Source organism: Grammomys surdaster, unplaced genomic scaffold, assembly GCF_004785775.1.
Source record: "Grammomys surdaster isolate TR1022 unplaced genomic scaffold, NIH_TR_1.0 126051, whole genome shotgun sequence".
In the NCBI taxonomy this organism is placed as follows: Eukaryota; Metazoa; Chordata; class Mammalia; order Rodentia; family Muridae; genus Grammomys; species Grammomys surdaster.
The window spans coordinates 4,343,893-4,368,174 of NW_021620862.1; the positions used below are offsets into that span (position 1 = coordinate 4,343,893).

The 24,282-nt window shown below is 44.1% G+C and overlaps 1 protein-coding gene across 1 annotated transcript in view; it reads left to right on the forward strand.

The window, feature by feature from the left end:
• Kif26b (kinesin family member 26B) overlaps positions 1-24,282 on the forward strand; it is a 400,661-nt gene that overhangs the window by 148,695 nt on the left and 227,684 nt on the right. Inside the window, exon 3 of the mRNA XM_028755262.1 lies at positions 951-1,484. Within this exon, the coding sequence (XP_028611095.1) occupies positions 951-1,484 (534 nt within the window). The remainder of the gene's footprint in view (positions 1-950; positions 1,485-24,282) is intronic.

A 24,282-nucleotide genomic window follows, 5' to 3' on the forward strand; every position in this document is an offset into this window, starting at 1 on the left:
GAGGTTCAATGTACTGAGCACGTTGTCTAAGGGCACACAGAACCCCCAAGGTCACAAGGAACAGAACTGGAAAATATGTTGACATCCATTCACATTACCAGGGCTGTATCTTTATGTAATCTAGTTTTGTGGAAGTTAAAGCAAATGAATGAGAGATGGAGTCCTCATCACCCCCACCTCTCTCTCAGATATGGCCTTGGAGCATGAGATACAGGAGTAGGGGTTGAGACAGAGGCCTTACGTCATAGCCCAGGCTAGCCTGGAACTTAGAGTAATCCTTCTCAGCAATTCTAGTGCTGCCATTCACAGGTGTGAGCCACTACACCTGGATGATGAATTTTCAGTAGTAGGTTTTGGTAAAACTTGTGGAGGAAGTATCTTGGAGTGTTCAGGAAGTGAGAAGGACAATCCAGAAGATGGGTCCTCATGAGGCTGGTGACAGATCTGTTTGCCTGCAGAGGCATGCTGGCTGCTAGAGTAGGCTGGATCCTGGATCTAGAATCTGTTGGTTAGCTTTCTTTCCTATGGTGCTGACTTAGCACATGTGCTGCTGAGGCCAAAGTTTGGCAGAATAGGATATCTGTTTCTGGTCACAAGTGACACTTCTGTCCCTTGCCGGTTCTCTGCTGTTGAGAATGAGGTACTCACACCCACCATGCTGAACTAGGGAGGAAGCAGATTGTAATTATTTAGTGGACGTAGGAGAGTCTAAAATATTCCCCATTAACTGGGTGGAAGGAACACCATGAGAGTGTGTTCTGTTTAGTATCTTTAAGGTTTTCAGCACCAAACTCCTGCATAACATCTGCCATCTAATGCTTCTCCTGCTCTGGCATCTTCCTGGTGATGCCGATCAAACAGTCAAATCTTTGGGTGGCAGATGTCTGAACTGGATTTACCAGCATCAAGTTACAAATTGCTTTTTTCTTTCCTGCTTGTGTGTTCTGTAGGACCCTGCTTTCTCTGCTGTGATTCACGACAAACTCCAGGTCCCTAATACCATCAGGAAGTCGTGGAATGACCGAGACAACCGCTGTGACATTTGTGCCACACACCTGAACCAGCTGAAGCAGGAAGCCATCCAAATGGTGCTGACCTTGGAGCAGGCAGCTGGCAGCGAGCGCTATGATGCCTCTCCCAGCTCACCCCCTCCGACCTCCAACATTCCTACATTGGTGGGATCCCGGCACATGGGTGGGCTCCAGCAGCCCAGGGAGTGGGCCTTTGTGCCTACTCCCTATGCCACCTCTACCTACACAGGCCTTGTCAACAAACACAGCAGCAAACCCAACAGCCTTGGCGTCAGCAACGGAGCAGAAAAGAAGAGTGGATCCCCAACCCACCAGGCCAAGGTCAGCCTCCAGATGGCCACTAGTCCCAGCAATGGAAACATCCTCAACTCAGTGGCCATTCAGGCTCACCAATATCTGGATGGCACTTGGTCCCTTTCAAGAACCAATGGGGTTACCCTGTACCCCTACCAGGTAAGCATCCCTATAAGCAGGGAAGTGCAGGGGTTTCCTCCCTAAAAGTGAAATGAGCACATACCTACTCCATATGTCCCTCTAGAAGTCAAAGTTGAGACAGAGGAGGCTGTATCTTCTTTCTCCTTCTGGAAGTTCCTAGCTCAATGCTTCATGCTTCCATGTAACACCTCAAGGTTTTCACCAAGAATCTTCAGCCAGACCTGCTTGCTCGGAGAGACTCTCTGTCAACTTCCAGTCCTACCCTCTTCTTGCTTAGCTAATATCTTCTCCCTAAGAGGTCTTATTAGTTCTGACAATGCCACAGGCCTCCTAGCCATCAGCTTTACTATGAGGTGTAGTGATTGAGAGCAAAGACCTAAAAGTGCTTGAACTAGGCCAACCCCCTGACCTGTACACATACTAGCAAAATGACTTTGCACAAAGGGATTACCCTGTCTCAGGCTCAAATCTCTCACTTTGGAATTGATACAATAGTCGAAGGATTAAACAAAGATATGTCTGTAAGACATATAGTACATTGTCTAGGATATGATCTGGTATTGTGCCTGATAATGAGAGGTTTAGAAATTAAGACAAATAGGTAAGAACATTTTGACCCAAAGACTGCAGTAGCTCCCTAAAATTAGGATTTTTAAAAAAGCAATTGATGAGTTAGTCAGGGTATCACTAACAATTTAGATGGAGTTTATTGTTGTGTTGTTTATAGATGGAGGTCTGTGTTGGCATCCCGTTGTCACTATCTGTATCTTCTGAAAAGGTTGGAGAAGAACCTCTTGTACCTTGGGGGACCTTTACTGTCTTCTACTTGAGTTTCATCTAATATGTTGGAACTGGTCACAGAAGGTTTCCCTGCTTGGCTGTCTCTTTCCTCCTGTCCCCCTTTAGGTACTGAAATGAGCACATACACACCAGGTCTCTATACGAAAATAAGAACAGGTCTCAAATCTGAAGAAAATAAATAGTTCTTCTTTAGACATGGTAGTATATACCTGCACTCCCAACACTAGAAGACAGAAGAATCTAGAGTTTCAGGCCAACCTGGATGATAGAGACAGTTCAAAGCCAGCCTGAGGTACAGAGTGAAGTCTTGTCTCAAAGACAGCAAAACCCCCAAACACAAACTAAATCAACCAAGCCAAAAGATGAGAAAAATCATTAGTTCTGATTTTTTTTCAGGGAGCTTTCTATTGGATGAAGGTCAGAGTCAACACATGTCCTCTGTCTTCTGTGTCTTGACTGTCATTGATGTGGAAAGGTGGCTGTAGCTTCTCAGATGTGCTGTGTCATATGGAGTGAGAAGCCTTCCCTTATCATATAGGGACCCAGGCATCCTTCATCAACGGTGTCCCCATCCTTCAGGGGCCTCAAGGTCTTCTACTAGATCTTCTGTAACCAGCCAAGAAATGCAGGGTGTGTGGTGTGTGTGTGGGGAGGGGCTCCCGTTGTGGGTTTGAGGCCTAGCCTGGGTATACAGTGCTTCCATTCATACGCTACCATCAGGAATCCAGTGTTCTAGCCTCACTTCCCTGCAGGAGAAACTGGGAAAGCCAACCCATCCATGTGCCCAGAAGAAAAACAAACCAACTGAAGTTACACAGAGCTGTTTTGTGACCTGAGATGAAAATATGGAGACGATAAAAAGACCTCAATGTGTCTGATCAAATGTGAATACTGTATAGTTCCCCCAAAGAATTTTTATTTAACTGTGCAGCGGGCCTGCAAGGCAAGAAAGAGATGGTTAGATCTTCTTATTGTAATCAAGGAACATGATGCTCAGAGAAAGTGAGTGACCTATGACTACACAGCCGAGCACAGACCAACACTAGCTTTCTCTTCACCCTGGAACCCGTTTCCCAAGTGTGTTGCTTCCATTCTCTTTGTTTTGGCCCTGTGTGATCCCGTCAGCGATTTTCCCATACATGGCTTCCTTTGAGACCCAGAGCAGCAAGAAAAGCAATCCTTATTTTGATCCACAGGGGCTGAGCATCCATTTGACTTTTAGGTGAAGTTTTGTATGGTTAATCTACATATACCACAGTATATCATACAATTATATATTTATATACTGAATAAATAGGAAAAAGAACCAGTAAGGAAACATTTAAGGAGACTTTGTAGCCTAGTCTTGAAAGTCACTGCATAGGGCTGTGTGTAAGTTTTCGTTTCTTTTCTCTTCTTTTCTTTCTTTTTTTTTTTAAATTTGGGGTTATTTGTATCTTGACTCTCTGTGTGTGTGTGTGTGTGTGTGTATGTGTGTGTGTGTGTATGTGTGTGTGTGTGTGTGTATGTGTGTGTGTGTGTGTGTGTGTGCTTGGTATCCACAGAACCGAGAAAAGGATGTTCGATTTCCTAGAACTAGAATTACATACTGTTGTAAGCCAACATGGGAATGTTGGGAATTGAACCTGGGTCCTCTGCACAAGCAACAGGTGGTCTTAACCACTGAACTGTCTTCCCAGCATCTGTGGTAGTGTTCCATCATTATAACAGATATAAAGAACAATTCGCTGACAGAAGAGAAATGTTATTGTACTTAACATTTTTGAGATGTCAGTCTGTGGTCAGCTGGTCTCTGTATTAGTTACATTCCTTGCCACTCTGACAGACAACTTAAGGGAGGAAGTTTTATCTTAGCTCATAGTTGAAAATGATACAGGCCATTATGGCGGGAAAAGCATGAAGGTGAACCATTCTGGTAGTATGCGGCTGGGATGTCTTCTTTCCTTGTATCTTGACAGAACAGGGGCGAAGATAGGAATTTTGGTGCTAATCTGGCTTTCTCTTTTACATAACTATGGTCAAGGTTGGATTTGACTCCTGAGTTAATCTTTCCTGAAATAAGGCCACAGATATGCCCAGAGGTGTGTTTCTCGTGAGTTTCTAAACCTCATAGCTGTGGTGAGACAAACTATTTGCCTAATTGCTGACAGAGGATCCCAAAGCTTGCTCAAAGCATGCTCCCAATGACTGAAAGATCTTGTATTAATCTCTACTTCTTAAAGATTCTACCATCTCCCAGTGGTGCCATTCTAGGACCAAGCCTTATCATACAGGCCCCAGGGGAATAATCAATTCCCAAACCAGAGCTGTCAAGGAACAGAACATGTCTTTTTCATTATGGAACATTTTGATTTTTTACAAAATTGTTTATCATTGAAAATGCACAATACATTCAAATTTCTTTTTAAATTTATAAGAAGTAAAACATCCTTGTTTTAAAATAAAATGGAGACCATACGAAAAAAATTAGATGTGATTTCCAAAAGCCCATAACGCATAGAAATGCATTATTTAGTCACTTACAATTTGTAAACTTGAGATGAGACCCAGCACTTTGGCTTCTGCTTCATCGACTGGGCATATTTTCCCATGGTGTTACTTATTTTTCTGCTGATTTAGCACCTGAAAGGCCCCCCTTTTCACATCTAGCACCAGTATGTTTAATGTTACCATGATAATCTATATTGATGGATATTTATTCTATGAAGGCATTCTAATGGATCCAACAAGCATCACTATCAGAGTTAGGTTTTGTGAGTATGAATTGCATGCTCAGGAGAATAGCCTTCCTCTTAGGTGGTGTTTTTACCATGTCTCTAATAGTGCTAGCTGTTACCCAGGCAACTCCCATCTCACCGTCCACACTAGAAGCCATGAGAGCCAAGAGCCAATATATGGACTACCATATACACCCAGCTGTTGCACCATTACTGATGTCACAAGGATAATGGGTTAGGACCACAGCTGTAATACAAAATACCAAGGATGGAGACATATGAGAGGGACAATCTACAAGATGCCTAAAAGGAAGGGTGGGGTTTTATAAGATATTCACAATAATTCTAACTTTCTTCCGTCCCATCTCAGATGAAAGAGAATTTCCTGTATAAGAACCAGTATTTTTTTAATGCCCTTTGTCATGGAGTAGGCACTGTGCTATTTGTTGGGTGGGGCTGCCTCCTTAGGCTAAAAACCCAAGTTCCTGTCCCGTGGTCTTCACAGTGAGGGAGAAACCAGGCACATTACACATGATGAGGTTGTCAGGTAAGTACAAAACTGGGGTGGTGCTTGGCCATTCTGAGACTGAAGGGGAACTGGAATCCAACTCTAGTTGCAGTTTAAAACCAGATTCAAAGATGATGTGGATTCCTTTCTTGATATTATCCTGGATACATTTTATTGGCAATGTCAGAGCTGACCAACTCATGTGTTTTCCCCTGAGTAATGATTAAAGGGACCAGAGGAAATCTCTCTGGGATAAAGAGATTTGGGGTCTGGCTATGAATCAGTATCCCACGTGTTTTGACTCTATCACCCTGATGCCCTGAGGCATGGGCTCTGCGTCTGGCAGACTGAGTGTCTCCTGTTGTGAACATCTCCCTGCAGTAAATATTCTGTAGTCCATGGTCTAGCCAGCTCGTCAGAGATGGTTGACTGCTCTGAAAGCCAGCCGCAGTTTCCTTGTTCACCCACACTCCCACTTCCCTCTGTGGAGCAGATCTCCTCTGGCCCAGAGCCAGAATGCTCCTTGAGCAGGGAAGCATCTAGAGTTTAATGAGTGTTGAGGGTATGGCTCCACTCCCGGGAACCTGAGCCGGGGAGATACTATATAAGGAAGGGGAGACTATCCTTCTGAACCTCAGCTGCAGTAAGGATGACGACAATGAGGCTAGGCTTCCAACACGGAGCCTATATCCTTTGTGAAGTTCCTGCCTCACAAGAGGAAAGAAAAAAAAAGAGTAATTAAGGAGGCAGTGAGATGACTTCAGAAATGCTAAATCACAAGTGCAACTTCTTGTGAAATATCTTTGAGAGTTGATTTCAGACGAGAACATGAGGTGAGTCATTTCAAAGCCTGACTTTCTTCTATTTGCTCTGTATAAATATGCACAAATCAGAGCGTGCCTGTCGACTGTCCTTTGACCATGTGAGGTTTGACACTAAAAGGATATATCAGCCCTCCTGCTCATCTATAGATTAATTATTTCCTTTGAACGGCAGCTGCTTTGGCCCCCATAAACTCTGAGCACAGGAAAAAGAATGTGTTTGTATATTTGGCCACTTATAGTACTACTTACAGTAGATTTCTCAAGGATGTGAAATCTAGGTTGAAAGTTCAAAGGAATGGACACATCTTATGAATGGTGGATAAGGACTTGGTCAGAAAGGAGTTCCCAGACTGTATCAGGATGCTTAAATCTGGTCATGAATTTTGTGTGGTTGGCTAAGGAAGGGCCCTGAGAGGTGTTCATGTTCAGGTCAATTTGTAGGTCAGTCTGCGGTTGGGGAACCCTAATTAGGATTTGTGGGCTCCATGAAGGATCTTGAAGTTGTCTGAGATTATCCAAGTGGACCTGATGGAATCACAAGTGTCCTGGTAAGAGTGAGGCAGAGTCAGAGAGGAAAAGTTGAGAGGAAGCCATGCTCCTGGCCTTTGCAGAAGGGCCACAGCACAGGGAGGACAGACACCTGTAGAAGCTGGAAGGTGAGGAGGCAGATTTTCTCTCAGAGCCTCCAAAGGAACTAGTTCTTCAGGTCGCCTCAGACTTCTCCACACTATTAAGATAATAGATCAGTGCTGGTTTGTTCCAGTGGCCTTAAGGAAGCATTTGGTAACTGACAGCCTGATAAGGGCAAGTCACAGGAGGTTTGCAGACCTGAGAGATGATGAAATATGTGGGCTTTTCGTCCCACACCAGCAACTACCTCACCCACTGTGTTGGTCAACACACCAGTAAGTGGGGTTATTTCATTTGGCTGCCTCCACAGAATGAGAGGCTGCTCATATGGCCCTGTTGCTTTCCATTTGTCTCAGATTCCCCTATTGTTACAGAGTCATAATAACAGGCGAGTCTCAGCTGCTCTCCACTGGCATCCAGGGATGATCACTGTGTAAGTCTCTCAGAGTGTTGAAAGTGCAGAAGCCATTCTGGGCTGGGGGCAGAGAGCCTTAACTGGCACACAGGGAAGGATGTTTCTCTTTTCTATCGAGCCTTTGGAACCAAAAGAACAGGGTCTCATCGGACTGCTTCAGAAAGGAATTCTCACCTTTTCTGGTATCTTAAGGATTAAATGTATTTGAAAGGCCTTTGGGAATTATAGACCCGAACATAAGTACTGTCTCACATGAGATTTTATTAGTAAGTTGAAGACAGGCCCTGGAGATCTAAAACAGAGGAATGGACAGTTTGCTTCTTTGAAAGTGGAATTTTCAACTATTGGCTACACACTAGAATCCCCTGGGAGATTTTAAAAGAAATTCTCAAAGTCTAGGTCACACCCCAGTTCAACAAAATGATAATATCTGAGGATGAGACCCAGGCCCTGCTTTGAATTGTTGAGGCCTAGCCTTAAGTAATAAGTCACCTGTCACTAGCCTCATAACTCCCTGAAAGCACCAGTGAACTCATGTAGGAAAGTATCGCACTGTTACAACATGCCAGAGGCTAGCGACTTAGAAGGGAGAAAGTGGGAGGGGATTTCTCACTGTGCAAGCATGAGGACTTGGGGTCTCCAGATTTCATGCACAATTGGATGTGCAGTGCTTGCCTATTATCCCACTACAGTGCGATGGGAGCTAGAGACAGGAGATCCCTGGAAGTGTGCAGGCCAGCTAGCCTGGTGCATAGAGTGGCACACACGAGATCCTGTCTCAAATAAGATGGAAAACGGGGTCTGACACTCAGATTGTCCTCTGATTTCACATGTGTGGCATGGCATGCACATGTCCATATGCAGATATACATTTGTACACATACACACATACAGCATATATGTACACACACACACACACACACAGAGAGAGAGAGAGAGAGAGAGAGAGAGAGAGAGAGAGAGAGAGAGAGAGAGAGAGGCGAATGAGAAAGAGAGAAAGAGAGAGAAATAGAGCAAGAGAGGGAGAGAGAGAGGGAGGGAGAGAGGAGAAGAGAATGAGAAAGAGAGAAAGAGAGAGAAATAGAGCAAGAGAAAGAGAGAGAAAGAGAGAGAGAGAGAGAGAGAGAGAGAGAGAGAGAGAGAGAGAGAGAGAGCAGAGATCATTAAAGGAGACAGTTTTATTTTGGTTTATGGCTTCAGAGTCTTCAGCCGCTGATTGTTCAACCTTGTGTCCTTGCCATGCTACAGCAATGGTAGGCGAAGGGTTTGTGGAGTAGGTAGCTGCTCAGCTCATGACGGCCAGGGAGCAAAGAATGCAAGAGGAAGATGAGGTTCCAAGGTCATCCTCAAGGGCATCCTCAGTGACTTATCTTCTCTCAGGGCTCCACCTCGTAAAGGCTCTGCCACCTCCCAGTAGTGCTTTGATGAATACCAAATCTAGAGCAAAAGACTTTGAGGGGAAGAGCAGTGTATTAGCTTCTTAGGGTTGTCACAACAAATCATCACTGACTAGACTGCTTGGAACAGATAAGGTTTATCTCTCAGTTCCGGAGGCTTTGAGCCTGAGGCTCTGGAGGAGCAGAAAGCTTTCCTTACCTCTTTTAGACCCTGTTGCTACCAGGCCTTTGCTAACCTGTGCTATAGCACCCCATCTCTGCCTGATTCCACACAGTCTTGTGTCCGGCATTCTCTCTGTTGTAGGGAAAGACACAGGTCATTTGATTTGGAACCCTTCTCAATCTAGTATGGTGTCTTCCCAATCTTTAGCTAACCATATCTGCAATGACTCTATTTCCAAATAAGGTCATATTCTGAAGTGTCACATGGACACAAATTTGGGGCAAATTCTATGTAATGGTTGACAGAGAGATAGACAGGTGAAAAGGGAAGCTGAGGGTGAGGAAGTGAAGTTAGCCAAGGGCTCTTTCCCAGGTACTCACAGCTGGGTTCCCACTCTGTGGGTGGTAGAGACACAAAGGGAGCAAACATTAAAAAAGACAAAGCTAAGAGAGAGAGGGAGGCGATTTAGCCACACACAGCCTTATGAGCCAAGAGGACTCCAGAGCAGACAATGTAAAGCGGGCAGCTAAGAAGCCCAGAAGTGGGCTTCCTGGGGGAAGGGCCAGCAGGAACACACTGTCCTCCCCACCCAGTGCAAGCCCCTTCCAGACACACACAGCTCCCACACAGCACTTCTACAGCCCCCTCAGGGAGATCAGCTGGAGGGTCTAAGCTGACAATCCTGGAAGACACGTTGAGTTCACTTGGTTAGAGCAACTTGTGGTTTTTTTCCTTCTTCAAAAATATTCCTAGATTCTAGAAAGAGGCTGGAAATAATAAGGAAGATGCTTTGTCTGCCTCAGAACCTATGGAATGGGTGGGATGGGATGGGCCAATGGACAGAGGGTGTTTTGGCTTGTCTGCCCCATCTCGGTTAAGTTAAGCTGGCTATGAACAAAGCTGAGCATCGCCACACTGTGGGGACTGTGGTCAGCATGGAGACTGTGGACAAGCACACACTCTGCATCTCTTCTTCCAGCTATCTTCTCCAGGATGTCTCCAGTGACAGAGCTTTCCCTTCTTATAGAGTCAAGGTGTATGTTGTCCACAGTGGGCTGGCCAAGTTAGACTAGGACAGTTGTGGTTCCTTTGAAGGTCCTCAAGGGTGCTAGGCATCACAGATCTTCTCCAAGTGTCACACAGTGAAGAGTGAAGAGCTGGGGTCCTGCTAGACTGACCACTCACACACAGGAACATCTCCCCTTCGCCATAGCCCTCCCTGCTATGGGGCCTCCATGGGGCCTTCTAACTGTGGAGACTTTGTACTTTCTCCTCAGTAAAGTTGCAGTTGTTGTGGGAATGAGATGAGGGTCCTTGATGTGGCCCTGGGTGTAGCACCCAGTAGCCTCCATGACACTTACTGAAACTGGAAGGTCGTCTTCCTTCAGGCAGGTCACATGCTGAGCTGAATAGACTCAGTGTGGCCCTTTCAGTAAAGAGTTCACAGTAGCTGAAGAAACAATACCCAAACCATCAAGTCGGTATGGAAGCCATAGCCCTCCGTGTGTTTTCCACAGAGCACATCACATCTCAAATGAGAGTCTTATATTTTAAGTAGAAATGATTCTCTTCTGCCATTGGTGGACAAATAGATAAAATACTGGAAGACTCCTTGGCCAACTTTCTCCCATGTTTGGAGGCTTTTTAAGGTGGAGGGGAAACATATTATTTAAACTCCATGAGGGTCATAGAGAAGGCAGATTTAAAATAATCCAAAAGAGTAAACACCCTCTTATTTGGGGCCAATGTTGAAAGAGCCAAGCTTCAGAGATGAAGATGCACATACACAGAGACAGGAAGTCTGAGCCCATCCTTCCTGCTTTCCTAATTAGTCACTGAGTTTTTAATATCTTTGCTTTATCACTCACTTACAATTTAATAAAATACAAATTTTCTTTTTAACAGAATTTATAATGTAGCGTTTTCAATAAACTGGAGAACTTACAGTTTCCTCCCCAGTGAACCCACCCTGGACATCCAGCTAATTAATATCCAATCGAGATGCTACTGTGCTAACAGTCTTTAGCGTGACAAATTAGCCTGGCTCTGTCTTAGAAAGATATTTGTGAGGATTACTAATGAGTGTATTTCGTATGCCTAAGTCACTCCCGGGGAGTAATTTGGATATTCAGGAAGTATATTAGGCACCATTTTAGGGACTGTGGAGGCTACTTAGTATCTTAACTACATCACCCATGGCCTCAGAGAGTTAGCCCATCCTCAGCGTAGCTCAGGTGAGTGCCTGGGAATAATGGAGACACTGGGGAGGAACAGGAACCTTATTAACAACGGCCAGGTCTGCACTGATGGCCGTGACCAGAACTTGTCTAGTGGCAGGACCAATATGAGCCAACCTAGTAGCTTCCATCATCAGGACAGGGCTGACTCCCAGTGTGGATGCAACAGAGAGGAACAGGATGGAAAGGAGGAACAGGCCCATTTACTTGTTCACACATTCTTGGTTACAGCAAATCTCAGGAACCAGGTATGCCCTCGTGAATTATAGGTAGCATGACCCAGACTCAGATGTGTCAACTGACCTGCCAAGGTCACCTAGCTGGGCCTCAGACATGACAGAGATGGACGGATGTGGGCCTCCTATACTCTAGTTTGTGCTTCTACCACTGTAATGAAAGAAGAAGGACGCTTCTTCCATGAGGTGACCACACAGGTGACCCAAGACACCTGTGGCACACACTATTGTAGAATTTCTTTGGGGTGCTTCTTTATGCAACTAGAAGGTTTTACTTGTGTCACTCTGTACAAAAGTATGGACATAAAAGCTTCGTGTTGATGTTCCTCATTGCAAGGTAGGGAGGCTGGTAGGGATAAAAGGGGAGGCAGATGGGGTCCAAAAAATTCAGAGAGGCCTTGTAAGCAATGCTGCCATCTAGTGAGGTGAACATTAGCTTACCTAAGAGGTGGACTTAGTGGAATCATGTCAAAATGTTTTTCCTGATGAAAGTGTGAGGAAACAGAACACCATCCATCAGGAGACCAGGATTTGACAGAGTGGCAAATGTTTAAATTGGCTTTCCAGACATGTATTTTGGGGAAAGACCTTGTTGCTGGAATCTTCTGGGGAAGACAGATCTGTTTAGCATAGTATTCTGGCTTGCTTATCTATGATCCGAACAATATTTGTTGTGCACAGGGAATGATATACTCCGGACTCCCCAAACTTTTGTCAGCAAATATTTAACTGAGACCCTGTCTCAAAATAAGAAGGAGATGGGAACAAAATGCTGGTCTTGAAGGTTCATGTTACAGGGATCCTGGCTTTAATTTCCATCACCACACATTGGAGTGTGCGGTGACAGGGAGAGGGAGACGGGGACACATTTCTGTACAAACAATGATAAGTTTCATGTTAGGAATTAGCTTGGTCCAGAGTCACTGGTTTTGTCTGGCTGAGAGCATTAAGAAGCCCCGTGCAGAATTGTTCCTGCTTAGCTGCCTAGCCCTTGGCCTTGGTTTTCCTCTCCTTTCTTGCTTTGCCTGGAAGCATGCAACCATCATAGCTGCAAGGGCTACTGGTCTAGGATTGTAACGGCTCCTCCATTCCCTCCCCTCACGGTTACTGGTATCTCTGAAGGTAAGTCAGTGATATGTAAAAGAGCCCTCAGTGAAAATCAGTTAATTTTCTTATTTATTAGAAACTTATATGAAAGATTTGGCCCAAAAGAAAATAGGAAGCCAAGCAGTCTCCTCACTCAGATACTGCTAATCCTTTTGCTTCTGCAGAGCAGCTGTAAAGTAAATGGGAAATGAGCCAGCATAGCATTGAGGGCTAACTGGTATAGAGTCAATAAATATTTCCCAAGGTATGTATAATCTCCTTGTAAACATTATAGACAGATTGCGCTTGACCCCAGACCAGGAAGCAAATCTGGGGCAAGGGTTCAAGGGGACGGAGATAAAAGCAGATCTGTAAACATGGGCTGTCATCATGAGAATAGGGTGTTGGGAACTGGAGAAGATGCAGAGGAGAAGGCAGAACATTTAAAAAGAGCAAATCATGGACTTTCCTTTTAGTACTACTATAAGGCTCCTGGTTGCTGGGTGATGTGAAGTGGCAGGTAGCTGTGACTTGGTGGGTTCAGGGGAGCATGTCACTTGAGCAGACTCAGAGAAGGAAGAACCAATTATGGATTTAGGAGGGTGATCATCACAGAGGATTATGGGTATTGTAGGTGTTTAAGGAGAAGCCAGAGACCTTGAGGATTGATCTTGTGAGGGACAAGTTGGGGAGAAATGAGGACAAGGCCCCCAGTCCTGTTTGTGCCGGGTGTGGACAAGATGCTTAGCTATTCACAAGTGAGGGAAGACAGGAGGCCCAGACTGGTGGGCAAGAGCTCATGTTTAAGACATGTGAGGTCTTGTTTATTCTGGGACCCTCTGGTCTGGAGACAGATATGCCTGAGGATCTAGTTAGGCATGAGGATTCCTTGTGAGTTGAGGAGGGGCACAACGGAGCCTAGCCATGCAAGAGAAAGTTATAAAGATGCTTCTGGAATTCAGGTCTTCCTAGGTGGGGAAGAAAGGTCACAAAGAGCTCTGGAAAGCATGTCTTCTGTGTCTCATTGTTCCCTTTTCTGTACAGTCAGTCACCTCACACAGGTACCTACCCCAAGAAGTAGTTGGTAGTCTCTGATCACACCATAGCAGTGCGCACATCCATTCATCCATTCAACAAGCATTTGTTGGATCAGCTACAATGGAGACACAAAGGGCTGTCTTCAGACAGTGGTGGTAGACAAACACAGCCCAAGTGGGTCTTAGTGTGGGAAATCAGTGCTGGAAAACAGAAATTTGGAGTTTCCTCTGTGTGTGTGTGTGTGTGTGTGTGTGTGTTTGCACTCATGCCAGTGGCCTTTCAGGAATGGCGGACTTATGGCTGCAGTTTGTGGGACTAGGCTTCAGGAATCCCTGCTGCCCAGCTCAGTTGCTTTTGTGGAAAACTCTGACCTCTGATGAGATGGCTTATCCTGGCCTCCCCTAAACCCCACCCCGCACTTGCTGTGTCATCAGTAAACACTGCAAAGGTCATAGTGTTCTACTGACCTGGCTTCGGGATCCCCCTGCGTCATCTTCCTGGAAACGAGCTCCTTCTTAAAGCTATCTATTGATAAGTTAGGCAGTGAACAACTAGGCCAGCTAACTGTGGTACACTCATTACCTATTTTGTTAGTCTTTGATGCTGGGAGGAGAAAATGGGTCTGTTTGATGATTGAATTCAGCACGTTATCTCCTTCAGTGTTTCAGACCCACAAAATACTAGGTATTGGGGTCTGGGGACACAAAGACAGTCAGGCTGAGACCCTGTCTTCAGGAGTTTTGGCTCATGAGGCTCTACAATGTGGGATCAGTGTCAATGAATGAGCACAGTTTCAATGTTATAGAACCCAGTGTGAATTCCACTGAACAATCTGGAAAATGAGCTTTTAGTACTGATTATTTACATGCCATGTTTTAGGTGACTTTGTGGATACGAGCAGTAATTGTGAAACAAATCATCACTGTAGACTCCAGTCAAGGCTCCAGTCCACCTTTAAAGCTGTGTTCTGTCTCCCTTATCTGTATGTGATTGGATGACTGTGAGAATTTGGGAGGATAGGTGAGCAGCCTCCTCTATTGCCCCTCTCCCATCTCTGGACATCCACCCTAAACATGGCCAGAGTGCTTGCCTTACCCACTAAATCCTATCTAATACAGCTCTGGTTTGGAGGGCTGGGCTGGAATTCAAAGTCCTGAGATTCCATCCCCTATCCTTAAATCATCAAAAGCACAGGTATTAGCTTTCTTCCTGTTTTTGTTTTTACTTATTTGTTTGTTTATTTTGTGTGTGTGCTCACCTGAGTCCATCTGTAACACAGGAATCGTCCTAACAATGTCTTCGCCGTAGTTATCTGTTGAGAGTTGATCTTCCTGGACAACGGTTCTCTAGCATGAACACATGACCGTTTTCATTGTAGTTTTTAAAAGAAAAACATTTTCCAACCAGAAGATTTACACAATTATTGTTTTTAAAATCTTGTATAGATAAGTTTTTTTGAATGAGTAGAAGTTGGGTAAATAGCTCTCATTGAAAATATGTTCCTCTGGTGAAGACTCAAGAGGAGCGATGCACTCCAATTGCTGAGGAAACAGCGAGCTCCTCCAATTGCTCACTCTGATGTCACAGACCTGATTTGCCCAGAATTGCTCTTTTTCTCCCTTCATCTTGCACATATGATGCTGTTAGCACTTATCGCACTGTTTGAAGACTGCCAAGATAATGACTATGGTAATCAATCTGGCCCCATAGTTTTCCCCCACAAACAGGAGCCTGGCCGGTGTAGCTCATTCCTTCCACTTCTGCTTCTGGCTGTCCCCAGAGGGAAGGGAAGCTGAGTTACTGTGGGAAAACGATGGCTGTGGGGTAGGGGCACTGCTACCCTCTACCCTGCGATGGAGCTGACCTTGCGATTCAATTCTCCAAGGATGGAATTGCAATTAGGAATAATGCCACTTCGAGTCTACAAGTGTCCTAGGAGGGAAGAGATCCAGTCAACACCTTGTTTTTGAGCCTTGGACATACCCAAAACATATTTTAGGTAGTCACTGTGATGCAACAGAATGTTCTAGCCTTTGTCCATTGGCCTCTCTCCCATGACTGACTCTGGGATCGTGAGCACTGGTAAAAAAAAAAAAAGGCAGTGCTCTGGGGTCAGGGAGCCTCCTTTAAAGTCAGTGTCAGATAATAAGTCACATTTCTCCTCATATGCTATTCTCTCTCTCTCTCTCTCTCTCTCTCTCTCTCTCTCTCTCTCTCTCTCCCTCCCTCCCTCCCCCCTTTGTAACTTGTGGGTATACACTGTGTCCACTCACAAAAGAGCCCATTTTCTGGCACGCACATCCACATGCGTACCTGTGTATGCTGTGTACATTCACAAGCCTCCAGCAGAACAGGAGTGAGTTGCAAGTCACCTACCACCATCTCCAGACTTGGCTGGCAGACAGCTGGAGCTCATAGACCTCAACCTCAGACTGACCTTGGATGCCAAGCTCTAGTTGAGCTTCTTGCACAACTGTTCTAGCCCTTTGAACAGCCGAGGCAGTGAATTTTGTCTTGGGAGAATGTTTGTTGCTTATGAAATTTACATTTAAAAATATGATTCTATTAGTGTTTAAAATTAAATTCATACATGCACATAAGTTAGAGTGACATCATTTGTGAAACCTTGAGGTACAAGATGCCCCTCACTGGTAGTACAGCAGGCTTTTCCTGCTTTCTCAAGATTTCTTAAATATTTATCTCCTCGGCATCATGCTCTTCTGCTGACTCCTAAGACTTTGTCACCAGGTCTATGATGTCAGAGCTATTGCCATGGACTTGGGGATGTGGCTCCGAGATAGAATGCTTGCCTGGCATATACATGGCCTTGTGTTACAGCCCCAGCAATGCAAAAATAAACAGCAGTAACAACAAAACCCCAACACAGCCCCTCTGTTTTCCCAGCACACACAGACACTTTGCCCTTTTTTTTTTTTTCGGTGTTGACATTTGTTCTGATGCTGCAGAGGAAATAGAGGGTAAAGCTCCTGGCTTGTTTTTTTTGTTTTTTTAAAGCATGAATCAAAGCAGTAATTATACCAGTCAGGATATTATTTATCACACATTTGGAACATGCTCTTTAACATTTACTTATTATTCTCCCCCCTCCCCCCTCTCTGTGTGTATTAGTGCCCTCACATGCATGCATGCACACACATGACCCATGATGTGCTTGTGGAGGTCAGAGGACAAGTTGCAGAAATGGTTCTTCTCATTCCATTCCATTGATCCCGGGGATTGAACACAGGTCTTCAAGCTTGGCTTCAAGTGCCTTTACACGCTGAGTCCTCTCACTAGCCCTGAGATTATATTTTGAAAACATAATTCCACTGAGTAATGCACTCCATGAAAGAATTAAGAGGATTAATTTTGTCCAGTCTGGACAGACACGTTGACCTACAGCAGCTGGGTGGCATGGGACGGTTGTCTAAAGGAAAGGTATACCTACTTGCCATCTTTGCTAGATTCTTCTTTCCTAGAATAATTTTTGCCTGCAAGAATACCAGACAGACAAACTCTAATTGCTCAATACTAGGGATTTTGAAGAGGGTTTCTCAAAGGAGATGAAAGGGGTTTTGGAAACGACCTTTGGAACATTTTAAGGAAAGCAATGAACAGGATTGCTTTGTTACTCATAAAGTGAGAACTTTCAGCTGAAAGACTGAAGTTCAGAAACTCGATTCCATCACCAGAGCCCCGATACTTCTCAGCCTTAAAAGCTTTCCCTGTGAAGATTCGTGGTGATGACAACAAACGTGACTTGTTGATGCTACATATTGTAATGTGCCAGTCACTGGAAGCTGTTTATAACTCAACGAGCCAACATTGTGCGAGCAATCCCTGTGTTAGGCTACAGATCTTGTAATATAAAATCTGTTTGAAGTGAACATAGGATCCTTTGAAATCTAATGAGTTTTAATACACTAGAATATTTAGTTTCTTTTTAGATTTATTTATTTTATTTATGTATTAAACAAATTAAATATAAGTTCATTTATGCATTTATTTCATTTATTTTTATTTATTATGTTTGGGTGCCTGCTTGTCTGTGTGTGCATCACACATGTGCAGTGCCCTCAGAGGCTAAAAGAGGGTATGAGACTCTCAGACTTTGAGTTGCAGGCAGTTCTAAGATGTCCATATGTGTGCTAGGAACTGAAGCTGGGTCCTCTACAAGAACAGATGGTCCTTTTCAGTGTTGAGCCATTTCTCCCAAACCCAAGTGCACAGTTTCTTGATACAGATCCAGAACGCTCATTTCAGTAAACCTTTAAGAGACTGCTGCTTGTTGAACTTTAGTGTAACATCAAAGAAGACTGTCAGCGATGACATTAAAGGCTGGTAAAAGATTTCCTCATTTCTAAGCAGTTGGCTGGATTTTCTTCATGTATTTCAAATGAAATAACACATCTGGAGCTAGGCCACACAACCTAAGTACCATAAGCAGTACATCAAAGAAATGCATGCAGCTGTGGGGCTAGGGAGACGGTAAGGTCCTTGCCATGAGAACACGAGGACCTGGTTTAGATCCTTAGAAGTCTGGAAGTGGTGCTGTGTATTTGTAATTGTGGTGCAAGAAGCAGAGACAGGTGATCCCTGGGACTTACTGGACAGTTAGTCTAGAGAGACCAATCAGAGACTCTGTCTCAAAAACAAGGTGGATGCCCCTTGTGGAACCAGGGCACCAGAGATTGACCTTTGGCCTTCATATGCATGTGTGTGCCACATGTGCATCTGCCTGAAAAGTGCATCCATGTGTACACGCACAAACTTCTGTAATTGTAATAATAAGAAACATTTCTCCAAACTCTACTAGTTCATCAATAAACTGTCCCCCCCTTTATTGACCTATAGCTCCAGTGGTATAGACTGCAAAAGTTAGCAGTTTGATTCCTAGCACCAACCTCGAGTGCTGATAATATACCATTATGTTCATTAAGCAGATCTAGGCATGTATTTAAGTTGAAAATAAACTCACTATTGGAGAGTTTAAAAGAGGCTCTGATTTTCCAGAATGATTTGGGGGCAGGTTGGCTCAGGGTTTTATCCTGGGATCTTGATTCACTTGAGTTGGTTCATGAATAATATGTTCTCTTCTTCCCAGGAATGGCTTGCAATGAAATGAATATAAACGACAAATGCACATGTGCTAGAGGACTAGTATAAGACCAATGAGGTCACTTCTCTGTTTTGAGAAGTAAAGTACCAAGTAGACTTCCTCTGATCCTTCATGTGTTAGCAAGCTCTACCTTTCTGTAACCAAATAGCTGACACGGCCAAGGTAAAGAGGGAAGGTTTTAGTCAATGTTCATACAAACCCATGGTCAACTTTATGATGAGTAAGCTCTTTGTAGCCAGGAGCACAACGTGGGTCAGGCTGTTTATCTCTTGATGGCTAGGGAGCCATGCAGAGAGACGAGAGAGGCAAGGGTTCCCCACTGTCCAGCAACTGAACTTCTCATCACATCCCACTGGGACTCAGAAAAATAAAGAAGCAAAACAAAAAAAACCGTGTAGTGTTAAACTGAAGGATTAAGTTGCTTACAAGTATGTGGGATTTCTGGGCACATGATGAAGAAAGGCAATAAAATGCTTTTCCAAACTAGTCCCTTTACTGTGTGACCCAGTTATGTAATGCTCTGTAAAGTAAAAAAAAGTTGGCAGGGTCTGAGGTCATCTACTCTTGGAGGGTCCCATGAGCACCCAGAGCCACTGTACGGGTTGATTTAACCATTGACAGAGACTCTGTGGTCTCCTTATGAAAATGAGAGCAGAAGGCAGAGCCCCAGGTTGTTCCTGGGCCCTGTACCCTCTACCCTACTTCTCCCAGAGTATCAGATGGAAGACTTCGAGCTCTCCATAGAGCGGTGAGTTGGTGAGAGGCAAGCCCTTGCCAGAGCTGAACCAAATCAAAAGCAACAGTTTACCTTTTATGTTAAGAGGGATCTTGCTTTCGAAATTAAGCAGAGAGAACAGAGATTATCTTGTACAATCTTGAAATAAAATGTAACTGGGAAGAATTTTCCCATCGTTGTGTCCTCTCTTAAGAGAAGTAAAAATTCGCACATGGATACATATATGCATACATTTGTACATGCACAGTTTTATTTTCTGGGGATAACTTATAACTGACTTAAATGTTACAAGGCTGTAAATGGCATGACAGCTACTCTTATTCCCTCTATTTTCTTAATTATCATCTATTTTTTCTCACTTTTTTCTGAGTAGGAGGTAGACATCATGACTCTTCATACTTAAATAATGTGTACTCCTGGAGAAATGAGCTTCTGTCTTATATAGCGAGAATATAGTTATTGACTTTGGTAAAATTAACATGGATGCCAACATTTATGTAATGATCGTCCGATCACCTCCAGCCTTTTGGCTAAGACCAAGTACAGTTAGTGCCTGCTCTTATCAATTTAATGTGATAGACCATCTGCATTCTAGTCATCTCCCCATGGTCTTCATGGCACTGTTTCCCTTCTCCACATACAACAGTGGTTCTCAACCTTCCTGATGCTGTGGCCCTTTAATACGGTTCTTCATGTGGTGATCCCCAACCATAATTATTTTTGTCGCTACCTTATAGCAGTAAGTTTGCTACTGTTATAAATTATGATGTGAACATCTGTGTTTTCTGATGGTCTTAGGTGACTCCTGTGAAAGAGTTGTTTGACGCCCCCAAGGGGGTCATGCAACCCACAGGTTGAGAACCACTGCTATAGACCACACATTCAGATAAGACTGCACTTAATTGTCCCTTGAAAGCTAAGGCTCTGTTCTCTGGAGTCCAAGGCCACTCCTAAAGCCAGGCATGGTGACACATGCCTTTAATCTCAGGACTTGGATCTCTGTTCCTTCGAGGCCAGCTCAGTCTACAAAGTGAGTTTCAGGACAGCCAGGGATACACCGAGAAATCCTGACTTGAAAAAAGCAAAACACTACTCCCATTCTTTGGGAAGTATTTTTGTTATCATTTTGTCTGCAATGCTTGGATTTGAACCCACAACCTTGCTTGTGCTTAGGCAAGCACTGTGCCACCAAACCATGCCTCCTGGGTTGGTTTTTTGGAGACAGGCTATTCAGTACCTAAATTGTCCTAGAACTTGTGCCCCCACTTCCTGAGTGCTGAGTGTGCATCATCAAACTCAGATCTGTTTGTGCAAAGTGCGTTCTTTCATGTGTGAAGAGCTCCGGATGTGCATTTTTCCATGCTTATGGTTATTTGATCTAAAACAGAAGCACCAGCTCCTATGAGGTCCTTCATGTTTGTCTATTGCAAAACTGACCCACTGTCAGGGTTTCCTTACTCCAAGAGGAGAACAAATCATTTGAGACCCTCTGTTTTATATCGAGACAATACATCTTATGAATCCAGCAACCGCTTTATTTATTTGAGGTATTTATTTGAGGCTCCTCTCTCAGCATTTTTATGCTTCTGATGAGTCAAGGGCAGTAACTTGTATGATAATTGAGCATTTCTATGTCAGCAGTGCTTTAGTTGGCTCAATCAAAAGGGACATTCAGCAGTTCTGGTCCCCGCCGTTCCAACAACCTGCTTAACATGCATCAACATGCATTATTAATTACAATAGCACATCAGTAAAAACACTGGTGAGACACAATGCACATTAGAATTATTGAGGTGAGTTTTAGATATACGGTGACACTCAGGCACAAGAAGCCGATTAAACTGCCGAAGGCTACTGATAAAAGCCAGAGCCACGGTGCCAACTGTCCCGAACTTTTACACTGGATTTCCTTGCTTTCAAAACTCCCTTTATGAATGGCTTCCTCAGTGTCTAAGGATCAAAGAAGTGCTGGAGACTGACTCACACTGACATTTTTTTTGAAAGGTTGCAGAAATCCGTGGCATAAGTTCTTTGAAGAGAGGGTAAAATGTAAGAAGAAATAGGTTCTCACTTTACAAGAGCACTGTTGTCTGTGGAAAGGACTTCAGTGTGGGCTGCAAGGCTGCAGTGGTCTGGAAGGCTGGTGGATGGCAAGGGTGGTGACACTGTCTAATCTACTTCTGGTCTTTCAGGGTTCACCTCACCTTTGCTTACTAATCCCTGGTCAGAGAAGGCAGTAAACAAAACAAGACTTTCAGAAAGACTTGGAATTTTAGTGATTTCTGGTCTCAAAGTGTTCTAATCTCACAGTTTTAACCTGAGTTCTGCTCACAGTGTATAAAGTCATCAGATGGGGTGGACACTAAGGAAGAGCTCAGTGGTAGAGCACTTGTCTGGTGCTTGCTTAGCATTCTTATTAACTGCAAACAGTGGTGTCTTTAAAAACATTCTTCTTTTAGATTTCATTATTTTGTATGTGTATGAGTGTTTTGCCTGCATGTTTGTACATGTACCGTGTGTGTGCCTGGTGTCTGTGGAGGTCAGAAGTGGGTGTCAGATCATTTGGAGCTGACGTTATGGATAGCTGTGAACCACGATGTGAGAGCTGAGAACAAGCCCAGGTCCTCTGTAAGAACGAGCGCTCTCAGCTACTGAGCCATCACTCCTTGCCCACGAGCCTTAGACATGGGAGGTTCAGTATGGTGGCCAATACCTACACGTAGTTACTGACATCTGGGTGGGATGGCTAGTTGAAAGTGACAAGTAGTGACCACTACATCTAATGCAGAAGAAGGAGTGTGTACCACACACTTTTGACTAAAGAATGAATAGGACAGCCGGTGACCCCTTTTGATGATTGTGGGATTCTTGTTCCATTAAGGTCCCTTTAATCAGACTTATCGTCAATTTGCCCCCAATCTTTGATTGGAAGGATCATTGACTATTTTTTTATTTGCCTAAAAAATACATTTGTAGGAAATGTGTAACTTGGTCTTCATGTCGTTCCCCTAACAATTGGAGTAGGGGCTGTCTCTGACTCTGTTATCTGCCATTGGATCCTCCTTTCTTAAGTGGACTTCCTGGTGGGGCCTCAGTGGGAAAGGAGGTGACTTGATGTCCCAGGGTGGAATGGTATCTGAGGGGGCTTCCTCTTCTCCTCAGAGAAGGGGAGGAGATAATGGGGGAGGGATTTGTAGGGGTGGGACTAGGGCTTTGATCAGAGGTAGAGTGAATAAACAAATTAATTAATGAAAAAATAATAAAATTCAGGACACTCTCATTCTTTCAAAACTGACTTATTTTAATAGCTTTTGTGAAAAAAAAACCATCGTATTCATGTGGATGGGAGGCCTGATTCACAGAGTTCTTAGGAGGCTCACAAATGGTGAAAATTATCCAGAAACTTGTGGAAGAACCTGTCTGGTCCCACAGAGAGGCATGCAGGGGACTGAAGGACCCTTAGAAGTCTCAGACCAGCCATCTGCCTCTGTGTTCACACCTTCCTTCCAATAAATGAAGCCATTGGGGAAGATAAAATATTTATTCCTAAGTGTCTATAACTGAATTTATGGCTATAACTTGCTGGATATTATTGCCTATGTAAACCCATGTAACTGTGCACGTAAAACATGTTTTTATTAGTTCCTACATAAAATTTTTATGATAATGGTGAACAAAGGAGCAATTTAGTTTAGCAGAGTTTGTTCTTATTACTCTAGCTTCCAATAGACTAGCTACAGTGCAAACAGCAGCAGTCTGCAGAGGAGGGGTGGGGCTCATGGGGCTCGTGCTCTTGGCAGTGGGCTGGGAAGGTAGAGAGGCCCCCAGAAATTCCTTGGGCTTTAGAGGGGTGAGGCTGCGGAGGATAGCCATTAAATTTCTGCAGGTTGTTGTTGGGAAGCCCTACTCTTTGTTGGTAGCTGTGCAGCATTTAGATTTAGCCCCTGCAAAGGCTTCATAACTACTACTGAAAGAACTCCCACATACTGTATTTCAACCAGAGAATTACAGAGAGAAAAGGGTTCAAGTGGCTTATTGTGGGTCATCTCCCACTCTGGGATTTAAACAAAGCACACACAGAACAAAGTTCCTTTAGCCCTCGTGCCTTCATCTGAGTCTCCCCTGTCTGCAGGGGTTGGCAGGCTTTCTGGATGGAGAGCCCACGCCTTTCATTTCTACTACCGCCTTTTTGTGCTTGACCCCACGAATGTGGCAAAGGATCCCTGTGGTGACCTGGATTGGAGGGAAGTTCCTCTAGAATTTGAAAATAAAGCATCTTCCATAAACATAGCCAGTTTTTTCCTAATGACTAGTTGAAAACTGCTAGTCCATAATCTCAAGTGAACACAGTTCCTGCACTGACATTTAGGGACAAGACTTGACATGTGAAAATGGACTCAGTAATAGCAAGATGTATTTTAAATTGCATGAACTTGGGAATGAAAGACAAAGGATTATTGTCGGCATATAACGCTGAAGGCTATCCTAGAAATCAGCTGAGAAACTGGAGCAGCATGGTGCATGCTGGGTTCACTCTGGGATGAGATCGCTCTGAAGCATTATTTGAAGGACAGCTCAGTCCCTAGAGATCTGGGATGGTCTAGATTCTAGACATTGGAAGTTCTTAAACGTTGGAAGTCTCATGGTCAAGGCATGGAGATGCAGCTTAGTCAGTAGGGTGCTTTCCTAGAATGTAGAGAACCTTTTGTTCAGTACCCAGCAACACAGCATGGTGATGGCACATGCCTGCAATCCAAGCACATGGGAGGTAGAGATTAAGGGTTATTCTTGCTTACATAGTGAGGTTCACCTGGAATGAGATAGGGATAGAGATAGAGATAGAGATAGAGATAGAGATAGAGATAGAGATAGAGATAGAGATAGAGATAGAGATAGAGATAGAGATAGA